The sequence below is a fragment of the Phyllobates terribilis genome, unplaced genomic scaffold (assembly GCF_046119375.1).
Source record: "Phyllobates terribilis strain yellow unplaced genomic scaffold, ASM4611937v1 Scaffold_3__8_contigs__length_932513732, whole genome shotgun sequence".
Taxonomy (NCBI): Eukaryota; Metazoa; Chordata; class Amphibia; order Anura; family Dendrobatidae; genus Phyllobates; species Phyllobates terribilis.
Genome location: NW_027362763.1, coordinates 353404218 through 353428744, shown reverse-complemented (window position 1 = coordinate 353428744; position 24527 = coordinate 353404218). Strand labels below are relative to the sequence as shown.

The window sequence follows — 24527 nt, the reverse complement described above, 5'->3', positions numbered from 1 at the left end:
CTGTTAGCAAATTCTTTTCGACATGATGCACACATCTTCTGGCCAGGCTTCACATCATTCTTTGTAAATTCGTTCAACTGGTCAGCTGCTAACAAATTGATAGCTCGCAAATTCTTTTTGGTGTTATGACCTTTCTTCCCAAAAGGATTGCAACACGATTTTTGCAAATGCTCATATTTGGTCAAGAATAAAGCTTCATGGTGTAAACAGATTTGTGAATGTTCGTCAAAATTTAGTCCCACTCGTCGACGCAGCAATTTCTGTTCATCCAAAGCTTGTAAACAATTTCAACTCATCCTTGCTATGGGTGAATGTCTTAAGGTGGCACTTCGAATTGTTCGCAAGGCCGATTCTTCATCAATTTCATTCTCCATCGCTAATAAATAATATATGCATTGAAATGTAACAATAGTCAATAACTTTTCATAAACAAAAAGGTTTATAGGTTTGATAATAGACATTGCTAGCAACAATACAACTCTGTAACATGTGATAAGAATCTGAAAATCGAACACAAAATCAATGCATTACGCGCATAAATAACACCATGTTCAGTGGCATTTTTCTTTTCTTAAACTGAGACTCCAAAAAAAAAAAAAACCAATGATCCTTGTAGAGAAAAATGTGCTCTAATGATATCAGAATTAATATATTTTAGGGGTACCCTTTGAGAAATTTAACCTAAAAATAGGTAAAATTCGGGTTTTTTACGTTTTTCATCATATGTGAGTGTGAATAATTCCACAAATACATATGGTTTGACCGTGATATTGCAGCAATGCAAAGTCATGTAGATGTTTGGTGTACAGGGCAAGCACCAGTTACTGTTGGTTTTCGGTCTTGAGTTATATATGGGCAAAGTTTGGCATAAATTTTATGAGACGCGTTTTACAAGCTACTTTGACACAAAATTGCGGCCGAAATATTGTTTTGTCATAGCCGGTAATAAATTTATCGTGTTTAGCAGCAAAAGTTGAGCTAGTATGTAGTGTTGAGCGAGCACTAAAATGCTCGGGTGCTCGAAGCTCGGGCCGAGCTCACTGTGATACTCGGGTGCTCGACCCGAGCAACGAGCCCAATGTTAGTCTATGGGAGACCCGAACATTTTTGCGGCGGCTCTCCCGGCAGTCTGTAGAAAGCCTAAAAAGTGCCCAAAACGATAGTGACAGTGCTCAAATGACAAGGGGACAGCATGGGGATCGCCCCTGGAAGCATTTCTGACCCCCAGGTCACTGCTGTCAACAACGTGGTCAGAGGTATTAACACTAGGACTACTGGACTCGTGACCCCGCCTAGAACTACTGAAAGGAGTCATTTTGACTCCTTGCTTGTTTTCGTTTATTTTTAGAGTTTCATTTGTGGTTATTTAATAATTATATTTTTTGTAATGTATTATTATTGTGAGATCCAACAGTAATGCTTTTGATTGTTTTTTTTCTGCTTTTCTTATTTTTCTACAGAAAATAACAATAATTATAATAGACGTTTTTCAAACATTTTTTTTTATTCAAGTGCACACATATAAACAACAACTGAAGAACAAAAAGCAGAGAAAATGTAGGTGGAGGAGCATAAAAATGAAAATATGGCGCAGAATTCACCTTCTAAACATTTGGTGTTTCGCATTTTAGGCATTGCCTTTGATTTATGGCAGTACATTGCCCACACAAAGACTTACCACAAGTCTTACAATTTCCGACAGATCTATTTTTCTTGCACTTTTCTTTGATCTGGCAAAATTTTGTTTGAACCATCACTTCTGAGCATGTAGAAACTTGGGACGTGGAACCCTTTTCCCTATCTGTGACATAAGGACCACTCAACTCTCTCACAAGCGTTTGCAAAAATGCCTTGCGTGACATTTTTTGGTGGGTAATCTCCTTGAATATTATCCATGCATTTATACCCGCAAAGTCTAAGGCATTTTCAAATGCATGAACAGGCCATCTGCTTGTGCATGTTCGTGTGGTATATTTTCGTGCCATCTGATCCACTACATCTACTCCATATTTTGTAAAATAATTATCGGTTGTAACATTGCGACCTTTTTTCAAAAACGGGGCCAATAACTTCATTACCACATGGTCAGCTAAACGGTCCTCAGCACGGCGTGTGTCATCTTTGCCTAGATAAGGGAAGCCATTTGCCAGATATTTGCTCCTCTTATCAACAGCTAGCCAATATTTGTGGCCATATTTATCTGGTTTGGAAGGCATGTACTGCGTGAATGGACACCTAGTTTTGCTTGGGAAAAGTTGCTCATCCACCGTTATGTATGGGCCAGGTTTGTAACACGCAATACAATTTTCAATAAACCTGTCCCACACAGTAGAAAATAGAGCAAACTTGTCCGTTTGCAGTCTCTCCGATCGAGTAGATTTCTCATCAAATCTGAGAAACCTCATAATTTCAACAAAGCGGTCCCTAGACATTGTCGCTTTGCAAAACGGTATTCCCCAGTCATTACACCAAATACTGTTAATCGAGTGACGGTTCGTGCCAGATATTCCACAAGCATAGAATATCGCAATGAATGCATCTAGCTCCTCATCAGATAGAGTAAACTGTAAATTATTGTTCCTGCATGCTTCTGCAAGCGTACAGTTCTTTATATGTGTCAATATATATGAATCAAAAAATAAACGCCATGCGCTCAAAGGACTATCGATAATGATATTTCTTCTGGCGTATCCTGTAGGGCCAGGTGGTTCTCGAAGAATATTTTGGCTGTCACGCCTACCAGGCAAGTGTTCTCCAATTTCAACAGGTTTCCATTGAATACCATCCGCTGAAACTAGTATTCCTTCAGATTCGCCTTCTCTGGTGTTTGTTGTTGCATTACCTTCGCCGCCATCGTTATCTGTTGTTCTTTCATTTCTGGGACGTTTTGCTGATTTTTTCTGTCCACGACCAGGAGGATGGTCACGAGGCAACATAACTGCATGAGCCCGATCCCCAGTTGATGTGCTTGGAATATCTGTAAAAAAGTTGATGAATATTTAGAATTTTTGTTTTGTAAGGGTCCGTGCACACTGGCTGGATTAGCGGCGGAATATCCGACCGGATATTCTCACCACAATCCGGCCCGTACCTGCCCGCTCAGGTACAGAGCGGAGTTTCATACCTGAAGCTCCGCTCCGAACCCCGGGCTGGAGCCGCTGTCTGGGACGGAGCCGTGCTCGCGCGTAAGCAAGCGCTGCTCTGTCCCTGACAGCGGCTCCAGCCCGGGGTTCGGAGCGGAGCTTCAGGCATGAGCGGGCAGGTACGGCCTGTATTGCGGCAAGAATATCCAGATGGCTATTCAGCCAGAATTCTGCTAGTGTGCACAGGCCCTAACTCAGTGTGTGGAAGAACAAATAAATACACATAACTACTTACCTTCTGGATTTGTTCCTTCTGAGTCTTCAGATTCACTTGATATGTTCTGAGGAATGAAATCTTCATCACTGTCAGAATCAAATACATGTTCCTGCAATTCGGATTCCGATTCATCCTCCGGTATGGATTGCAAAGTAGCCAGAATATCCTGAGGCTTTATCAAACGTCTTCTCTCCATATTCCTCACAAATTCCATAATTCTATATAGTTCCCTGCTGAAAAATAGAAATGAAATGAAAACTAAAAGAAATAATAACTGTTCTGCCACCTTCAAAAGTAGGTGGGCTGAATCAGTTGACAGACAGCTAAACTATTTCAGAACAATTCATACCTGTATGAGTCTTCAGAGCTCGTATGTCTGCGTCTGTTCTCTTTGTCTCTTCAGCTGAACTGAAAGTAAAGTTACTATCCAGAATACTGTCTCCTGCTAGGACCTTAGAAAAACACCACCCTTCATTAGCATAAGATAAGAGCCTAGAGTAAACAAGCTATTTTGTTCAGCATTACACAGTAATACAAGCAGGTAAAACACAAGGAAAATGTGAAAAGTTGACATGTAAATTGAACTACATCTATATGAACATCAGGGTAAATAAGACAGAGTGAAAAAATTATGCACAAAACTTTATAGCAACATTTAGTGACAAAAGAACCTCAAAATATAGTAGGGAGTCAAAATGACTCCCTTCAGTAGTTCTTGGTAAATTTTGAAAAAAAGCGCAAATTTTTCACCAAAATTATTTATTCTCACAAAATCTTTTTTCACATCATATTTGAGGAAAAGTCACCGAGTTTCAAGCTGGAATTCTGAAAAATGTAGTCACAGAAGAGAAATAAAAAACGAAAGGAGTCAAAATGACTCCATCAGTAGTTCTAGTGTTAAGCCACTTTTACAGGCTCACAATAAAACGTTCAAAAACGAAAGTGCTTTCCTGTGAAATATGTTAACCCCTTAACGACCATGGGTCTTTCTGTTTTTGTGTTTTCCTTTTTTGCTCCCCTTCTTCCCAGAGCCAGAACTTGTTTAATTTTCGTTCAATATGGCCATGTGAGGGCGTATTTTTTGCGGGACGAGTTGTACTTTTAAACACCATCACTGGTTTTACCATATCGTGTGCTGGAAAATGGGAAAAAAATTCCAAGTGCAGCGAAACTGCAAAAAAAATGCAATTCCACAGTTGTTTTTTGGGTCCTTTTTTTACCACGTTCACAGATTGCTAAAACTGACCTGCCATCATTATTTTCCAGGTCGTTACGAGTTCATAGACACCAAACATGTACAGGTTCTTTTTTATTTAAGTGGTGAAAAAAAAATCCAAAGCTAGCTAAAAAAACACAAAAAAAATGAAGCCATTTTCCGAGACCCTTAACTTCTCCATTTTTCGGGATCTGGGGCCAGGTGAGGGCTTATTTTTTGCGTGCCGGGCTGACGTTTTTATTGATACCATTTTGGGGTAGATCCGATGTTTTGATCGCCCGTTATTGCATTTTATTGCAAAGTTGTAGCGACCAAAAAAACTTAATTCTGGCGTTTAAAATTTTTTTCTCGTTACGCCGTTTACTGATTGTATTAATTCTTCTTTTATATTGATAGATCGGGCGATTCTGAACGCAGCGATACCAAATATGTGTATGTGTTTTTTATATATATATATATATATATATATTTTATTTTGAATGGGGCGAAAGGGGGGGGGGTGACAAACTTATATATTTTTTATTTTTTTAAAAACTTTTTTTTTTTTTTTACACTTTCTGCTTGCTTCTATAGTCTCCAGAGGAAACTAGAAGCAGCAGTTGTCTGATTGCTTCTACTGCATACAAGCGATGAGCAGATCGCTTGTATGCAGGAGAAATGCTCACTTGCTATGAGCGCTAACCACTAGGTGGCGCTCATAGCAATTGAGATATGACAACCACAGGCGTCTGCTGCAGACCCTGAGTTGTCATGCCCACCCATTGGTGACCCGCGATCACGTGATGGGGTCACTGATGGGCGGGGCTTAGGACTCCCGGAAGCGCGAGTTAAATGCCGTCAGAGATTTAACATATTAACAGCCGCGGGTGGATTGCGATTCCAATAATCAGCTGATAGGTGCTCGCTTCAGTGCGGGCTCACCGCCGGAGCCCCCGCTGAACCGGCCTTCACGACCTGGTGCGTACTATTACTGACCAGGTCGGAAAGGGGTTAAGGAACATCCTTTCCGGGGTAAAGACTTGTGTATAAGGTAAAATAAATAAACAAAAATACTCCTCCACACCTTGGGCTATGTTCACAAGTAGCATTTTTTTTATGCGTTTTTTGCACGTTTGTATTGCTTTCACCCGTGACAAATGCATTCACCGGGAAATGTCATTTTAACATTTTACAACCTTATCTGGCCATGTGCTGTGTGACACATGCATACAGTGCTAAAAAGACATGGGAACAGCATGGGGAAGACCCCTGGAAGCATCTCTGACACCCAGGTCACTGCCTAAAAGTGTGCCCATCAGAAGATGCAGACTTGCAACTATCTCCGTGCAAGTCCTTGTCCCAGGGCAGTGTTCAATTGCACCTCCCCCATAACTTGCAATACAATCGCAATTATGCAGCCTGCCACCCACCCACCCCCAGGCTGCAATACCATACTGCTAGCTTGCTTGCACTTGAAATTGGGCCTTTTAGGCATGTGGGGGTGGAATCTGACCACCACGTCATGGCTGCGTCGGTAGCCTGGTATTCATACTCAGTCCCCAGCCGCCCGGGTGTCCACGCACAGTCCCCAGCCGCGTGGGGGTGGCCGGGTGTCCATAAACGGTCCCCAGCCACCCCTATTTGTCCCGATGCGCCTTATACACAAGCGCGCATACCAAAACATTACCTGTGCCTTCCCCAGTGCATTTAGTGGGAAGGACAGCCTAACCACAAACACGTGGACAAGTGAATGTGGCCAGGAATGGTCCATCTCACTGACGCCTTCACACTGGGTTAATATTGTGGAAGCCGGGACACAGTTGGACACTGGGATGCAACACGTCCTCCAGACAGAGGATTGCGGGTCCTGGGTCAATCAGGCTTCAACACAAAGTTCAGAAGGTAGACAGCAGCAGTGGTCGGCCTCCTACACAACGAGTAAATTATTCATGATCATGAGGCCATCCACCTCCATAGCTTTCTGTTCCTTGGAATGCAAGCGCATGTATGTAGTAGCAGCTAGGCCTGAGGTGGTCAGCGTTTTGGCGCATATTCTACCTCCTTCGAGAATTGCTGGATGTTTTCCTGCTACTATCCCAGTTCTATGACTCCCGTTAAAACAAAGCTTCAGGTGATGAATGATGGATGAGGTGGTGGCAAAGGAGAAAGAGCAGGAGGAACAGGGACCATTCACATCAATATCAGGCCAGCCAACCACACATGTCTTGTAGGATATCTTTCTGTACCAAAAGGAGCGGTTCAGCTACACAGTTATAAGGCATACAGTGAATGCAATGCCTACCAAAAATTTCGAGGCACTTCAATGCCCCTTGGAAGTGACATGGAGGAGGTCAGAGGGCCTTAACTAAACCGTTTTTTCCATTTATAGCAACTGGGTCTCCTGTACACTGTTGGCCTAAGCAGGGAATGGAAGGCTTTCCAAAAATTATTAGGCACTGCAATGCCCCTTGAAACAGACGTGAATTACAGCGTATTAAAAACCTTCTACCCATTATTGGGGAGTGGGTCTCCCTTAGTGTTCGCCTATGCATTGAAAAGCAAAAGCTGACAAAAATTAGGAGGAAATGCAATGCCCGTTGCAAAAGTCGTGGAGGTTAGAGGTAATTAAAAACATGTCAATGCCCCTTGGAAGAGCTGTGGAGTTCACAGTAGCTTAACAAGATGGTTTTAATGCCCCTTAGAAGAGACGTGGAGTTCAGAGTGGTTTAACAAGACAGTTTTAATGCCCCTTGGAAGAGTGGTGGAGGTTACAGTGGAATAAAAAGACAATAACAATGCCCCGTGAAAGAGACGTGGAGGTCACAGTAGCTTAACAAGACGATTTTAATGCCCCTTACAAGAGCCATGCAGTACAGCATATTAAAAACATTATTCCCATTATTGGGGAGTGGGTCTCCCATAGTCTTTGCCTATGCCTTCCAAGCAAAAGCTGCCAAAAATTAGGACAGAGGAACTTGCAATGCTGGCAACATGGACCACGGTCACCCTGGTGGTATAGTGGTCGTGGAGGCTGAGGATAAGGAGAAGAGCAAAAAACAGCCGAAATGAGGAAGCGTATACCCATGTGTGGGTGTGAAGCGATGCATGGGAATACACCTCCCGAAATAACACAGTGGATTTGACTTTGTTACTCTGCTGTCATTTGGGGGTGATGAGAAATCTGGCCCAATCCAGCCCTTGTTCATTTTGATAAGGGTCAGCTTGTCAGCATTGTCAGTTGACAGGCGAGTGCGCTTATCAATTATAATTCCCCCAGAGGCACTAAAAACACGCTCCCATAACACGCTAGCGGCAGGGCAGGCCAGGACCTCCAAGGCGTACAGAGCGAGTTAATTCCAAGTGTCTAGCTTGGATACCCAATAATTAAAAGGCACAGAGGAATCACGGAGGACGCTGGTACGATCGGCAAGGTACTCCCTCACCATCTTTTGAAACTTTCCACTCCTTGTGAGTACCCCGCGCCTCAGGGCCTGTAAGCTGGGCGGGTGTCAGAAAACTGTCCCAGAACGCTGACAGTGTTCCCCTGCCTCTGCTGGATTGGAGTTGCATCTCTCTCGCCTGTACGCCTTGGTTGGGCAACGAAGTGTGACCTCTGCCACTAGCGTGTTCAGATGGGAATTTTTTTAAGAGTTCTGCAGCAAGGGCCTTCTGGTATTGCCCCATTTTTGTAGACCTCTCCACCTCAAGAATAAGAGAGTGAAAGTTCTCCTTGTAGCGGGGGTCTACAAGTGTCACCAACCAGTAATGACTGTCACCCAACATTTTGACAACGCGAGGGTCACGGTTAAGGCAGCGTAACAAAGTCAGCCATGCGTGCCAGACTGGTAACGGGCAAGATTTCCGTGTCCTCACCAAGATGATGACTGACCATGCTCTCCTCCTCCTCTTCCCCCCTGTCCTCAGGCCACCCACGCTGAACTGACGGTATGACACTTGTACAGGTACTACCGTCTACAACGTATGATAGCAGCTCCTGTTCTTCCTCATCCTCCTCCCCTCCCTCATTGTCCCCCAATGCACGTTGGGATGAGATGAGGCTGGGCTGTGTGTAAATCGCCCGCTACGGCTTCTTGATCCATCTCATCATACTAAGGCTGCAATGCCTCCTCTTTAATTCTCTGCAGAGAGCATTGCAAAAGACAGACAAGTGGGATGCTGACACTAATGATGGCGTCATCGCCACTCACCATCTTGGTGGCCTCCTCAAAGTTTGTCAGGATGGTACATATGTCAGACATCCAGGTCCACTCCTGAGGTCTTATGTGTGGAGTCTGACCTGAATATCGACGGCCTTGTTGCAGCTGGTACTCCACAACTGCTCTCTTCTGCTCACAAATCCTTTGCAACATGTGGAGGGTAGAGTTCCAACGTGTGGGGACATCACACAACAGTCGGTGTGCCGGATGCTGCAAAAGCTGCTGCAACACAGCAAGGGCGGCGGAAGCTGTAGCCGACTAGCGAAAATGAGCTGACAGGCGGTGTACTTTCACGAGCAGATCTGGCAACTCGTGGTACGATTTAAGAAACCGCTGAACCACGAGGTTAAGCACATGAGCCAGGCATGGTACGTGTGTGATCTCACCTCGCCTCAGAGCCGCCACCAGGTTACGGTCATTGTCACACACGACCATGCCGGGATGTAGGTTCAGCGGTCTCAGCCACAGATCTGCCTACTCTTTCACAGCTGTCCACAACTCACAAGCAGTGTGAGGTTTATCAGCTAAGCTTATGAGTTTCAGCACAGCCTGTTGCCGCTTGGCGGAGGCAGTACTGCAATGCTTCCAGCTTGTAACTGATGTGGTGATATCTGAGATGGAGGCTGAACATGAGGAGGAGGAGGATGGTGCGCAGGAGCTGTACACTGTGGGGGCAACTCTGACTGACACAGGGCCCGCAATCCTCGGTGTGGGGAGGAGGTGTTCCGTCCCAAGGTCCGACTGGGTCCCGGCTTCCACTATGTTTACCCAGTGTGCCGTCAGAGAGATGTACCGTCCCTGGCCACAAGCACTTGTCCACGTGTCCGTTGTCAGGTGGACTCTCCCAGTAACTGTGTTGTTGAGGGCACGGCCGATGCTTTGGGACACATGCTTGTGCAGGGATGGCACACCGGGCAAAATAGTGTCGGCTGGGGACCGAGTACCGAGGGACGGCCACCGCCATAATAAGGATTCCGTCTCCACCAGCCTAAAAGGCAGCATTTCCAATGCAAGCAGTCGTGAAATGTGCGAATTTAGCACTGTGGCCTATGGGGCGTTAGCTGCCAATTTCCGCTTTCGTTCAAAGGTCTGGGATATGGACAATTGAACGCTGCGGTGGGACGTGGACGTTGATGCTGTTTCTTGAGAAACTGCCATAACAAGTGAAGACTGAGAGGAGGGGGCATCTTTACATGCAGTATGGACAGGGGATTGCCTTGCACACACACACACAACAGGGGGTTCTATTGCACGCACAACAGTGGAAGAAGCAGTGGTGACACCCGCTGACACTGGTCGTGGACCCTGGGTTTCGCCCCACAAAGTCGGGTGCTTTGCTGCCATGTGCCTGATCATGCTGGTGGTGGTCAGGCTGGTAGTTTTGTCACCCCTGCTGATGCTGGCATGGCAGGTGGAACATATGGCCTTTTTGGGGTTATCAGCAGAGTCTTTAAAAAAATTCCAGACTCTGGAAGACCTACCGCTTGTACTGGCAACGTCCCTCGTGTTGGTGTTACGGGGAACGGTTGCCTGCCTTCTGTCTGCGGCCACCACACTGCTTCTTCCTGCCTGTTGGGGTACTCTGCCTCCCTCCCCCTGTGTGCTGCTGGCCTCACTCTGCATGTCCTCCTTCCACGTTGGGTCAGTTACTAGATCATCCACCACCTCCTCCTCTTCTACTTGCGCACCACGATCCTCCTCCTCACTTTCTGGCAATTGTGTCTCGTCATCGTCCACCTCTTGTGACAGATTGCCAACGTCGACTTCCTGTGGCCGTGGCTGTTCAAATATTTGGGCATCGCAACATGGGATCTCCTCTTCCACCACTTCAAGCGTATCAGGCGAGGGGCCCAAATATGGAAATGGACCAGTGAACAGCTCTTCAGAGTGTCCAAGTGTGGGATCACTTGCTGTCTGACAACACTCGGCATGGTGGGAGGAAGGAGCATCAGGGTGAGGAGGAGTATGCGGTCGAGACTCACGGCTACTAAGAGTTGACTGTGTGGAAGACAGACCGGAGGTGGTGGTGCCCAGGTAACTGGAAGTATTATCTGCTATCCAATTAATAACCTGTTCACACTGATCAGTTCTCAATACTGATGTTGTTCTGTGCTTCCCTAGTAATTCGGTCAAGAAGTGGGAGCGAGAAGATGTGGCTGTTGGTTGTGGCTAGTGTTGAGCGATACCTTCCGATATCAGTAAATATCGTATTGGATCGGACCGATACCCAAAAAGTATCGGATATCGCCGATTCCGATACCGGAAACCAATGCAAGTCAATGGGACACAAATATCGGAATGAAAATAAACCCTTTCTTTCCTTGTAGGTTAATTCTACATGAAGTAAAACAACTAAGAATAATGTAGAATGTATTACACGAAAAGCCGGCAATTCAGCAGCGGCATAAACCAGTACCCGACAATTTACAACAGAAAGAATAGAGCATCACACATAGATTAGATAGAAACATGTCAGTCACATATATATGAAGTACAGTGACAGCGTTGATTACTGTACTTGTCATTTAGTGTTAAAATAAAGGATTTATTTAAAAAAAAATTGGCATGGTGTTCCCCGTAATTTTAGGCTCTAGCGGAGGTTAAGCAGACGGCTGGGGCAGATGTTTGAAGCGTGGGAAGGGGGTAATACCCACGGAGCTTCCCAGGTTACTAATATCAGCCCCCAGCTGAATACCTAGCCTTTACTAGCTATTAAAATGGGGGACCCCCCAAAAAAATGACGTGGGGTCCCCCCTAATTTAATAGCTAGCAAAGGCTAGGCAGACAGCTGGGGGCTGACATTAATAGCCCAGGAAGGGTGCCATGAATATTGGCCCCCTCCCAGGCTAGAAACACCAGCCGTCAGTCGCCCCAGAAATGGCGCATCCATAGGATGCGCCAATTCTGGCACTTAGCCTCGCTCTTCCCACTGCCCTGTAGCGGTGGCAGTGGGGTAATAGGGCTGGGGTTGATGTCAGCTTATAATGCCAGCTGACATCAAGCCCAGGTTAGTAATGGAGAGGCGTCTATAAGACACCCCCATTACTAACCCCATAGTCAAAGTTAAAAAAAAACACAAACACCCAGAATAAAGTCCTTTAATTGAAATAAACACAATTCTTTATTGTTCTAAATTAAACCATACTTACCATCACACCCATTCCAGCTGAAGCCAACGATCTCCTGCAATAAAAGAAAAATAAAGCAACATCATCCTTACCTTTCCATGGTTCCCACGACAGCTTCAGCTCTGCTACATCGAGATGACAGGCTGGACCGCAGCAGAAAGCTGCCATCCAGCCTGTCATCCCGCAGACACTGAGAAGCGCAGGCATGCTTGCGCTCCTCAGTGTCTCTCTGTGACGGCATCCAGATGAGCCGACAATGAACTCGGCTCACCTCATGCACGTCACTGACAGCGTGGGAGAATTCTCACGCTGAAGCGCTGAGTGCAGGAGAATTTTCCCACGCAGTCAGTGACGTGCATGAGGTGAGCAGAGTTCATTGGACATGACCTCGGCTCATCTTTATGCAGTCACAGCCAGACACTGAGGAGCGCAAGCCGTCAGCCGCCCCAGAAATGGCACATCCATAGGATGCGCCAATTCTGGCACTTAGCCTCGCTCTTCCACGCTGCCCTGGTGCGGCGGCAGGGGGTAATAGTGGTGGGGTTCATGTCAGCGCCAGCTGCCATGAAGCCCAGGTTAGTAATGATGGGCGTCTATAAGACACCCCCATTACTAACCTACAAAGTGTTAAAAATAAAAAACACTACACCCAGAAAAAAATAATTTATTTGAAATAAAACAGTTTTATTTAATTCTTAGTTTACTAAAAAAAAAATAGTTACCTGTCCATGTTCCTGCGCTGATCTCCCATGCACAGCTGTCACATCTGGAGATGGTGACAGCTGTGCATGGCTGCTGTAAGCTCACGCTGCCGGGAACACGTCCGCTCCCGGCAGCGGGAGCCCCTGACTGAGGTCACCGGAGTGCATTCAGTCAGCGCTGCTCCGGAGACCTCCTTTACGGCACTGCTGTACCGTGGGAATTTCTCACGGTACAGCAGGGCCGTAAAGCAGCTAACCGGAGCAGCGCTGCCTGAACTCCGGCGAACCCGCTTATGCAATGACGGGGATGCTTTACGGCCCCATCATTCTAGCGGTGGCGGCGGTTCAGAGCGGTCACATTCTATGTGGCTGCTCTAAACTGGAGATCTTCGTGGGACACTCGTGGACTACTACGGAGGGGTAAGGATAAGGTTGTGGTTTATTATTTTATATTTTATTACAGGAGATCGATGGCTTCGGGGAATTAGGTGTCTAGGTGAGTATAGGTGTAGTTTTTTATTTTAGGTGACGATCGGCGGGGACAGGTAATGTATGAACTAATTTATTGTAGGTAACCACTGGCCACCAATGACATGTATTTAAAATTTATTGGGGACACAGTAGGGCAATTTAAATAGCAGGATCAGGCTGATGGGAACTACTGCTCCCATCGAGCTGATCCTGCTGGCACGAGTGGACGGGGGACAGACATAGGCCGATGGGAGTAGTAGTGTCACATCGGCCTATGTTTGCCTGCACGCGCACACATCGCACAGACACCCACACACACCAATCATGATGGGTCTGATCGTCTGGGAGGTGAGGCTGACCTGTGCGGCCGTGGGAAAGTTCATGTGAGTTCATGCAATGCAGTCAAGCATGAACCCTCCGAGGGCACCGTGGCTACTTCAAATGAACAGCTGATCGGCATCACCTGATACCTCAGCTGTTCATTTGAAATAACCGGCGGGAAAGCGCAGCACAGAAAGGGAAAGCCGGCGGTGAAGTCTTTTTACTGCCGGCTTCCCCGCCCGGGTCCTTCGCTCCCCGCTCCTTGGTGCTGTGCTCCCCGCCCGGTCCTAACTTACGATCGGGATGGGAGGTGGCGTGGGGAGCGGAGGATAGGGGTGGGAGGCTGCGGGGAAGCAGTATGGGGCTGTGTGATTGTTTAAAAGCCGGCGGCTTTTTACCGCCCGCCGGATTTTTAAACAATCAGGAGAATTCTCTCACACTGGGATGGCATTCTGATGACAGGCTGGATCGCAGCTGAGCGCTGCCACCCAGCTTGTCATCCTTCAGAGACACTGCAGAGCGCAGGCATTATGGGAACTTCCGATTCCGGTATTCGATATTGTAAAAGTATCGGAATTAAGTATCGGAATTCCAATACCGCGAATATCGGCCGATACCCGATATTTCAGTATTGGAATGCTCAACACTAGTTGTGGCACATTTTCACCTTGGCCACGGCCCCGTCCTCTGCACGAACCATCACCAGAACGTCCACTTCCACGTCCCTTGCCACGCGCCTTGCCCATTGTAAATGAAGTAAAATAGCTTACACTTGCACCATCAATGGAAAAAGGGTAATAAAGAGTAGATTAGAACCGTGGAAGAGGAAAACCAGTCATTGTTTACTGGGGTATACCACACTTTTTTAAATAGAGATATTTGCGGCTGAACAGTGAGCGACACACTCAAACTGTTTTTTATTTTAGATACAAATGGCCCAAAATGGATAATACAGAGGTTTGAACCGTGGAAGTGCAAAACAACACTTCTGTTTCTCTAGCCTACACCAGACTATTTTCAACAGTTATATTTGTGTCTGAAAAATCAGAGACACACTTTTTTTTTTTTTTTTTGGGGGGGGGGCACCAAAAGGTTAATAAGACGGGTATTTGTACAGTGTGAAGGAGGAAAAAAAAAGGATTTTTCCTGGCCCCCGACACCTGGTGCTAAGTCCAGCAATTTGAGCAACAGGAGCACACAGGACTGTAATGCAGCGTTTGCTGGTATAACCACTGTGTCTCCTATACAGCCTGCCTGCCTGGTATCTGGGATGGATATTAGTCCTGAAAAGGACTGTTTGTTTGTTCTGGCAGCCTTTACAGATCCTACACTAACTATTTTGCAGTATATATCTCTCCCTAAATCAGCAGCGCTGTCCCTACACTGTCTAATCCGGAGGGACTGTGTCCAAGATGGCGGCGCCCGGTTTTAAATACTCGAGGTGACGCTGTGCGGCCAGCCAATCACTGTAATGTCCACAACCAACATGGCTGCAGCATTACAGTGACTGGCTGGCAATCCCTGCATGTTCATTGGCTCTGTAAAGAGCGCCAAACATGCAGGGCGGAGACCAGAGCTCCCGCCCGAGTAACCCGGAAATGCTCGGTGCTCGGGCGAGTACCGAGCAGTGTCGAGCATGTTCACTCAACACTACTAGTATGCCAAATTTCAGCATCATAGCCAGTATAGAACTCTAATGGCTATGTGCCAAAGTTTGCAAAATCCTCTTAGCTGAAGCCGCAGGCTTGGTGGGCACTGTTGACCTTTCACTGGAGGTTCCAATGTATTTGAGATCTGGCCCTAAAAATTTACAGAACCTCTTTTCAAACATACATGTACATCCTTATAAATTTTCAACAAAATCGGAGGTCGAGTGGGGACGATTTTTAAAACTGGTCCACTTGATGTGGAATGACCCACCTGTATGGCCCATAGTAGAGGTTTGATTGCAGAGAAATGTGTTTATCAACTCGGTTTTGCACAGGCTTGGCGTCCCCCAGGTGACAAAAAATCCCCGCCTATGTGCTATTTATCATATTCCCCCCCTCCCTTGCACATCATAGGGCCCTGTGACGTGAACTAATCTCCCTCACTTCCCGAGCATGCGCAAAGCACCGCTCTCACAGAGCGTGCTTTGTTTCCTTCCGGCCCCGTCTGTCTGTGCAATGCGCCGCAGGGTTCTATTGCGCAGACGACTCGATGACTTCCCGGCGCCTGCTCAATAGAATACTGCGGCGCAGTGCATAGACAGACCGGGCGGAAACAAAGCACGCTCCATGTGAGCAGCGCTTTGCGCATGCTCAGGAAGTGAGGGAGAACAGTACACGTTGGGGGGGGGGAATATATGATAAATAAGCACATTGGCGGGGATTACTAAGAAGAGAGGCAGGGGATTCTTGGCGTCCGGGGGAACGCCAAGCCTGTGTAAAATCGAGTTGATAAGATAAAAACAGATTTGTATGGCCATAGTGAAGGTCTGATATCTCCCAGGGGGTGACAGATACCCTTACATATCTTAAAGGGTTAGAATAGAGAAATTTCAGAAATCTCATTCATTTTGTTGCTACTCTAAACACAGCAGATATATATATATATATATATATATATTTATATTTTTTTTAAACTGCAAAAACCAGTGAGCTTCGTCCTAGATTATGCTCCCATCGTGCATGTAAGTGGCCAGTCAGGCTGTCACACGATGCTGAAGTTGGTTTCTTATTCAGCCAGTTTCTTATTCGGGGCTGAAATTGGTTTCTTATTCGGCAATTTCTTTTTTGCTGTTTTTACAGGTTTAATTACAAAAAATAGATAAATAAATGAAAAAATATATTGCAGTGATGTGTCCTGATGTGAAAACGCTTAAAAAAAAGCTACAAATGTCATAAAACTGGCACAAAAATGGGCATCAAAGCGGGCACTGAAGGGCGTTACTGAAAGGGTTAAATAACTTTGGGCCACTAATCTCATACCACCATTACATACATAGTGATGGCACACATCAAATTCAGTTCCCTCCAGCCTGGCCCAAATGGGTTCTGGGCATCAAAGCGGGCTAATAGCCTCTTCACAGATTTGAATAAGTAACTGGTGTTTTTCATTGGTTAAATGACTTTGGGCCACTGATCTCATACTAGTATTTGATACATAGTGATGGCCCACATAATATACAGGTCACTCCAGACTGGCCCAAATGGGTTCTGGGCATCAGAATGGGCAAATAGCCACTTTTCACAGATTTGAATAAGTAACTGATGTTTTTCATTGGTTAAATGACTTCGGGCCACTGATCTCATACTAGCATTTCATACATAGTGATGCCCACATCAAAATCAGGTCACTCCAGACTGGCCCAAATGGGTTCTGGGCATCAAAGCGGGCAAATGGCCACTTTTCACAGATTTGAATAAGTAACTGGTGTTTCATTGGTTAAATGACTTTGGGCCACTGATCTTATGAGTGCAGTATATAGCCAATATGAGCTGTGTGTGCTGTATATACGGCCAGCGAGAGCGGTGTATGGCCAACGGGAGTGCTATATGTGGTATATGGCCAATATGAGCGCTGTGTGGCAGTATATGGTTAGCGTGAGTGCTGTGTGCGGTACGTCACAATGTATGTAGTGGTGGTGTGAGATTAGTGGCCCAAAGTCATTTAACCAATGAAAAATACCAGTTACTTATTGAAATCTGTGAAAAATGACTGTTCGCCCAATTTGATGCCCAGAAACCATTTGGGCCAGGCTGGAAGGAACTGAATTTGATGTGGGCCATCACTATATATAAAATACTGGTATGAGGTCAGGGGACCAAAGTCATTCAACCAATGAAAAACACCAGTTACTTATTCAAATCTGTGAAAAGTGGCTATTTCCCCGCTTTGATGCCCGTTCTGTGCCCAGAACCCTTTTGGGCCAGGCTGGTGTGACCTGAATTTGATGTGGGCCATCATTCTGTTTGTAGTGGCAGTGTGAGATCAGTGGCCCAAGGTAATTTAACCCCTGAAAAACACCAGTTACTTATTCAAATCTGTGAAAAGTGGCTATTTGTCCGCTTTGATGCCCATTTTGATGCCCAGAACCCATTTGGGCCAGGCTGGAGTGACCTGAATATTATGTGGGACATCACTATGTATGTAGTGGTTTTGTAAGATTAGTGGCCCAAAGTCATTTAACCAATGAAAAACACCAGTTACTTAGCCACTTTTCACAGATTTGAATAAGTAACTGGTGTTTTTCATTGGTTAAATGACTTTGGGCCACTGATCTCATACTAGTATTTCATACATAGTGATGGCCCACATAATATTCAGGTTACTCCAGCCTGGCCCGAATGGGTTCTAGGCATCAAAGTGGGGAAATAGCCACTTTTCACAGATTTGAATAAGTATTTGGTGTTTTTCATTGGTTAAATGACTTTGGGCCCCTGACCTCATACCAGTGTTTCATACATAGTGATGGCCCACATCAAATTCAGTTCCTTCCAGCCTGGCCCAAATGGGTTCAGGGAATCAGAAAGGGCATCAAATTTGGCAAATATTCAAATTTGTGAAAAGTGGCTATTTGCCAAATTTGATGCCCTTTCTGATTCCCTGAACCCATTTGGGCCAGGCTGGAAGGAACTGAATTTGATGTGGGCCATCACTATGTATGAAACACTGGTATGAGGTCAGGGGCCCAAAGTCATTTAACCAATGAAAAACACCAAATACTTATTCAAATCTGTGAAAAGAGGCCATTTGCCCGCTGTGATGCCCATTTTGATGCCCAGAACCCATTTGGGCCAAGCTGGAGTGACCTGAATATTATGTGGGCCATCACTATGTATGTAGTGGTGGTGTGAGATTAGTGGCACAAAGTCGTTTAACCCCTGAAAAAAACACCAGTTACTTATTGAAATGTGTGAAAAGTGGCTATTTGCCCGCTTTGATGCCCCTTTTGATGCCCAGAAGTCAGTTGGACCAGGCTGGAGTGACCTGAATTTGATGTGGGCCATCATTCTGTTTGTAGTGGCAGTGTGAGATCAGTGGCCCAAAGTAATTTAACCCCTGAAAAACACCAGTTACTTATTCAAATCTGTGAAGTGGCTATTTGCCCGCTTTGATGCCCATTTTGATGCCCAGAACCCATTTGGGCAAGGCTGGAGTGACCTCAATATTATGTGGGCCATCACTAAGTATGAAATACTAGTATGAGATCAGTGGCCCAAAGTCATTTAACCAATGAAAAACACCAGTTACTTATTCAAATCTGTGAAAAGAGGCTATTTGCCCGCTTTGATGCCCATAACCCATTTGGGCCAGGCTGGAGGAACCTGAATATTATGTGGGCCATCACTAAGTACGTAGTGGCAGTGTGAGATCAGTGGCCCAAAGTCATTTAACCCCTGAAAAACATCAGTTACTTATTCAAATCTGTGAAAAGTGGCTGTTTGCCCAAATTGATGCCCATTCTGATGCCCAGAGCCCATTTGGGCCAGGCTAGAAGGTACTGAATTTGATGTGGGCCATCACTATGTATGAAACACTAGTATGAGGTCAGGGGCCCAAAGTCATTTAACCAATGAAAAACACCAGTTACTTATTGAAATGTGTGAAAAGTGGCTATTTGCCCGCTGTGATGCCCGTTCTGTGCCCAGAAGCCATTTGGGCCAGGCTGGAGTGACCTGAATTTGATGTGGGCCATCATTCTGTTTGTAATGGCAGTGTGAGATCAGTGGCCCAAAGTAATTTAACCCCTGAAAAACAATATTTACTTATTCATATCTGTGAAAAATGGCTATTGGCCCGCTTTGATGCCCATTTTGATACCTAGAACCCATTTGGGCCAGGCTGGAGGAACCTGAATTTGATTTGGGCCATCACTATGTATGAAATACTGGTATGAGATTAGTGGCCCAAAGTCATTTAACCCTTTCAGTAACGCCCTTCAGTGCCCGCTTTGATGCCCATTTTTGTGCCAGTTTTTTGACATTTGTAGATCCTTTTAAGCATTTTCACATCAGGACACATCACTGCAATATATTTTTTCATTTATTTATCTATTTTTTTAATTTAAACTGTAAAAAACAGCAAAAAAGAAATTGCCGAATAAGAAGCCAACTTCAGCCCCGAATAAGAAACCAACTTCAGCATTGTGGCTGTCACCTAGGCACACCGGCAGGACATAAGAGCCCATGGTTGTAAATGAAGCAAGATGTGCGGCATATACCCATAATGTAAGCACACTTATCAGTCACCATACATTACCTCAGCCTCTGGTGTGATGCACCACAGATAAGACAACCTGTAACAGAAAACACATATAAACGCCATGTAAATCCCTGCAGGACAGAGACTGCCCCCTGTATACTACATGTATCTCCCACTGCGAACCTAGGCAGCCACCGCAGGATGAGCTCAGGCTGTCTGGGGAGACTCGCTCTAGCACACATGGCAGAACCACCCAAGAACAGGCATAGTGGGTGCTGTTAAAGCAAAGTGTGCACATCTCAATATAAACCACTAAAGAGAACATTACCTCAGACTTTACTGTGAGGCGCCACATCAGCCAACGCTGCAATACCAAAAGCGCGGGAAACCAGGTGACCGACTATGCAGCATCACTGCCTGCCTGCCCTGATCTGCTGTACCTCGTGTGAGGAATGCCAGGACACCAGAAGCGGGCAATCGTCACTTCCGCCTTCAGAGGATGAATGCAGTGCACGCCGGGAAATGTAGTTTTGTTTGAGCGCCATTTTGTGATAGCAGCAGACTCTGGTAATGAATGCCTCGCGCGTGATTGGCGCGAACGCTGCAGAGTCTGGCAGTGCTCAGCAAGCCGCAAGCGCTGCTCATGTGTACAAGACCTTATGTATTACTGTGTGGGAAATAAATCACTGATATTCATTACCAAGCAATTAGACTGATCGAAAGTAGCTCAATGGAGTAGAGATGCTTCCCATGGCAACCAATTAGATTCAATTTCTCAGTGCAGTGCGCGACCAAAGTAACTTCTGCATGTAGCGCTGACAGGCTGTAGATAGCGCTGACAGGCTGTAGATAGCGCTGACAGGCTGTAGATAGCGCTGACAGGCTGTAGATAGCGCTGACAGGCTGTAGATAGCATAGAGAAGCTGCTGCATCCTTATGCTATGTAAGCGATCAGGCTGCAAAAAGTGAAAGTCCCATAGTGAGACGTAGTGTACAAGTAAAAAAATGTGTCAGCAAGTGGAAAAAATTGTAAAAATATAAAAAAAAAAAGTGAAAAAAATAATCCCCCAAAAATAAAAAATTACTGTACCCATAAATAAATATTATTCTGAAAAAAAAATAAACCAATAAAAGTACACATATTTAGTATCACAGTGTCCGGAACGACATGACCTATAAAATGGTCCCACTAGTTAACCCTTTTAGTGAACACGGTAAAAAATAAAAATAAAAAAACAAAGCAAAAAACGATTCTTTATCATCATACTTCAAAACAAAAAATGTAATAAAACGCGATCAAAAAGACGAATGTAAATCAAAATGGTACCGCTGAAAACGTCATCTTGTCTCTCAAAAAACAAGTCACCATACAGCTCCATCAGCCGAAAAATAAAAAAGTTACAGCTCTCAGAATAAAGCGATGCAAAAAAAAATTTCTATAAAAGAGTTTTTATTGTGGAAAAGCGCCAAAACATAAAAAAACTATATAAGGGTATGTGCACACGATGCAGAAATGAAACAGAAAATTTCAGCATCATTTCTGCATCTCCCTGGCAGAAAAAACGCATGCAGATTGTGCATGCGTTTTTCCTGCAGAATACATGCGGATCCACATGCGTTTCCGCATGCAGATTGACAAGCGCTTTCCAGGCGATTTTAGCATCACCTGGAAAGTGCTTGACAACTAGGTCACACTATATAAATCCATGCAAACAGCATGGATTTATATAGTGTGACCCGAGAGAGTGTATATACTTACCTCCGATGGTCCGCGCTGTCCTGCTTTACAAAGTTCCCGGCTGCCGGCAACTTTGAATTGAAAGACCTGCCGACGTCAGCGTCACGTGACCCGTCACATGACTCTGACGTCAGCGCAGGTCCTACAACTCACTGCAAGTGCCGGGAACCAAGCGGGAGCGGTACGCGGGCCGACAGAAGGTAAGAATACATTTATTTTTTATTTTATTCTTTTTTTACAGCTTTTTTAATGGTACCTGGGTGTGGATGAGACTCTCCTCTCCTCCACACTCGGGTACCATCCGCATATTAGAACGCGCCAATAGCGCAAGTACAGATGCTGTCTTGCGGAATTGGCGCGTTCTAATGCAAGTCAATGGCGGCGAAATCGCCGCGTTTCCGCAAAATTAATTGACATGCTGCGGATTTTTGACCGCAGCGTTCGCGCTGCGGAAAAATCCGCATCATGGGCACAACACATGCGGATTTCCATTGGGGAACATTGCTTCCCTTCTACCATGCGTTTTTCATGCATTTCCGCGGCGTTTACGCAACTGCAAAAACGCCGCGGAAACGCATGAAATACGCATCGTGTGAACTCAGCCTAAATGTGGTATCGCTGTAATTGTACTAACCCGAAGAATAACACTGCCTTATCAATTTTACCACACACGGAACGGCATAAAAACAAAAAGCAATTCCTGAATTGTTGGTTTTTGTTTATTCTGCTTCCCAAAAATCGGAATAGAAAGCGATCAAAAAATGTCACGTGCCCGAAAATGGTACCAATAAAAACGTCAACTTGTCCCGCATAAAACAAGCTGTCACATGTCTGTCGGCCAAAATATGGAAAAATTATAGCTCTCAAAATATGGCGATGCAAAAACTAGTAAAGAAAAAAAAAAAAAAAATGACGATATGGCAACTAGCGTTGAGCACATGTGCTCACTACTTGAGTTTGCATTGGGTGCTTGGGAATGCACCGAGTATCGCGGGTACTCAAGTGACATGCTCGAGTCTCCGTGACTCGCCCCCGGGGCAATGGGGTACTCGGCAGCCGGGCCTATGGATGCTGGGGGGGGGTGTATGTCACAGTGGCTGGCCCGGTCCGTGGCTCAGGGCGGTCAACCAAAAAGGGGAATGGAACTTGGCTAGAGATAAAAATAAAATAAATAGTTTGTGATGCCACCTGTGGTACCTGGTAAGGATTACCAGCGCTGCTGAAGACCTCCGGGGGGTGATGGGATGGCAGCTGGGATGTTTCTGATCGCCACAGGTGGAATGGGCCCCCGGGGCAGTGTGGAGTTTGATGGTGGGTGGTGATGCTGGGGCTTGTAGTGCAGGCGGGATGGCGCAGCAGGAGTAACTGACAGAGACAGGGGATTCGCTTCAATACCTTTACTGGTGCGGATGTCAGGTACGGTCCAGGGTACTCAGTAGGATGGGTGCACTTCAGGACTTCTCCCCAGTGAGCGAGTATAAGGCCTCCTAGTCCGTGTCTGTCTCTCTGTATGCTCCTGGCCAGCCTGCAACTGGGCCTAGCTTATGTGTCATGCTGTTCCTTCACCTGTCGCTCGGTAGTAGGACCTTCTATTGGTAACCACTCTCCCTGGACGCGGGGGCCTTGTGGTTCCTGGTCCTGTAATGGGTCTAGCTTCAGGTCAGCCAGGGACTTGTAGTCCTCCTGGGATGCCGGTGGTCCCTACTGTGTATAAAGGGACCCTGTAGGCGTGGACCCAGTGTCCGGTTTGTATATCGGGGTGAGCCTATGATGCTCCTCTACCCCCTTAACTCCTCTCTCCTCTTGCCGTCGGCCTCACTCGGGGCCCTTAGAACTCAGCAGCAGACGTGCTGCGTCTTCGCTGCTCTCAGCGTCAGCACGCTCTCAGACTCTCTCTCTCAGTCTGACTACTAACTGAGCTGCCTGGCTCCACCCTCCATATATATATCCCTAACGGGCTCCCTCTGGTGGTGTGAGGTGCAAGGGTGGAGGTGTTTGTATGTAATGAGGGCCTCTTGTGGAGGAGTCCATCCATGCACCCTTGGTCCTGTGGTTCTGTCACGCTGTCTCTGTGTACTGGAGGTAGGGGGCCTAAGCTGACCCTAAGCTGGGGCCCTGACTAATCCCTCTACCTGGAGGTACTGTTAAAGGTACAGAGGTCCAGGCCGCCAGCGTAACCCCTACCTCCTGAGGATCCCTGCACCTAAGTAATCTAGTCCTGAGAAGGACCCCTGATCACAACAAAAGGGGACAGGTAATAATATGCCCACACTCAGTACTTAGACGAACGAGACAGTACAAGGGTAAAACCAAAACCACCTTGCATACAAAAACTACACAACTACAACAGAGGGAACACCAACGGGAAAGGAGATAAATGATAAAGCGAGGAAGGGAAAAAACACTCCAAATACACTTAACTCTGAAACTCCAAATACCACGATCCGCTCTGTTAGTCTGCATGAAATGCTTTCACCGACACTTCCCTAACAGACCGGCAGGCATTTGAAGGAGTCCCACTACAGCAACATTGATTGCAGCTGGGCGAGGCTGGACCTCGTCTAGCACAGAGAGAGAGAGAGTTAACTCCCTCACTGCCGAAAAACACAAAGCACCAAAAACTCAGCTGCGAGAAGTCAGGCTGTGTAATCGTGACGATCTTCGTGGCGACACACCCGTGACAGTACCCCCCCTTCTACGAGGGGCCTCCGGACCCTCAGGGCCAGGTTTATCCGGGTGAGTCGTGTGGAAGGCCCGAACTAATCGGTCTGCGTTAATATCCGACGCAGGAACCCACATCCTCTCCTCAGGACCATACCCCTTCCAATGAACCAGGTACTGAAGGGACCGGCGATTAAAGCGTGAATCGATGACCCTCGATACCTGGAACTCCAAGTTACCATTGACCACCACTGGAGGGGGAGGTAAAGGTGACGGTACCACCGGCGCCACATACCTCTTAAGCAATGATCTGTGGAACACGTTGTGAATTTTAAACGTAGGGGGGAGGTCAAGACGGAATGCCACCGGATTAATTATAGAACTGATCCTGTACGGCCCGATGAACCTGGGACCCAGTTTCCAGGAGGGAACCTTAAGTTTTATATTCCTGGTAGACAACCATACCCGATCGTTCACACTTAGGTCCAGACCAGACACTCTCCTCCTATCAGCCATACGTTTGTATCGGTTCCCCATAGTATTCAGATT

General features: G+C 46.1%; 1 protein-coding gene across 6 annotated transcripts; it reads right to left on the bottom strand.

Moving 5' to 3' along the window:
- Positions 1–1573: 1573 nt before the first annotated feature.
- LOC141259373 (uncharacterized) lies at positions 1574–20078 on the bottom strand. 6 transcript variants are annotated; one of them, XM_073675264.1, is made up of 5 exons: positions 19908–20078; positions 19637–19673; positions 3710–3812; positions 3379–3590; positions 1574–2977 (listed from the first exon to the last, which is right to left on the bottom strand). In XM_073675264.1, the coding sequence occupies exons 4-5, from the start codon at positions 3572–3574 to the stop codon at positions 1605–1607; spliced, it is 1569 nt and encodes a 522-aa protein (XP_073531365.1). In that variant the 5' UTR covers positions 3575–3590; positions 3710–3812; positions 19637–19673; positions 19908–20078; the 3' UTR covers positions 1574–1604. The 6 variants fall into 6 exon arrangements, with proteins under 6 accessions (XP_073531365.1, XP_073531366.1, XP_073531368.1 ...); XM_073675265.1 differs by having other exon boundaries at positions 3379–3593; positions 3710–3768; XM_073675267.1 differs by having other exon boundaries at positions 3710–3768.
- Positions 20079–24527: the final 4449 nt, after the last annotated feature.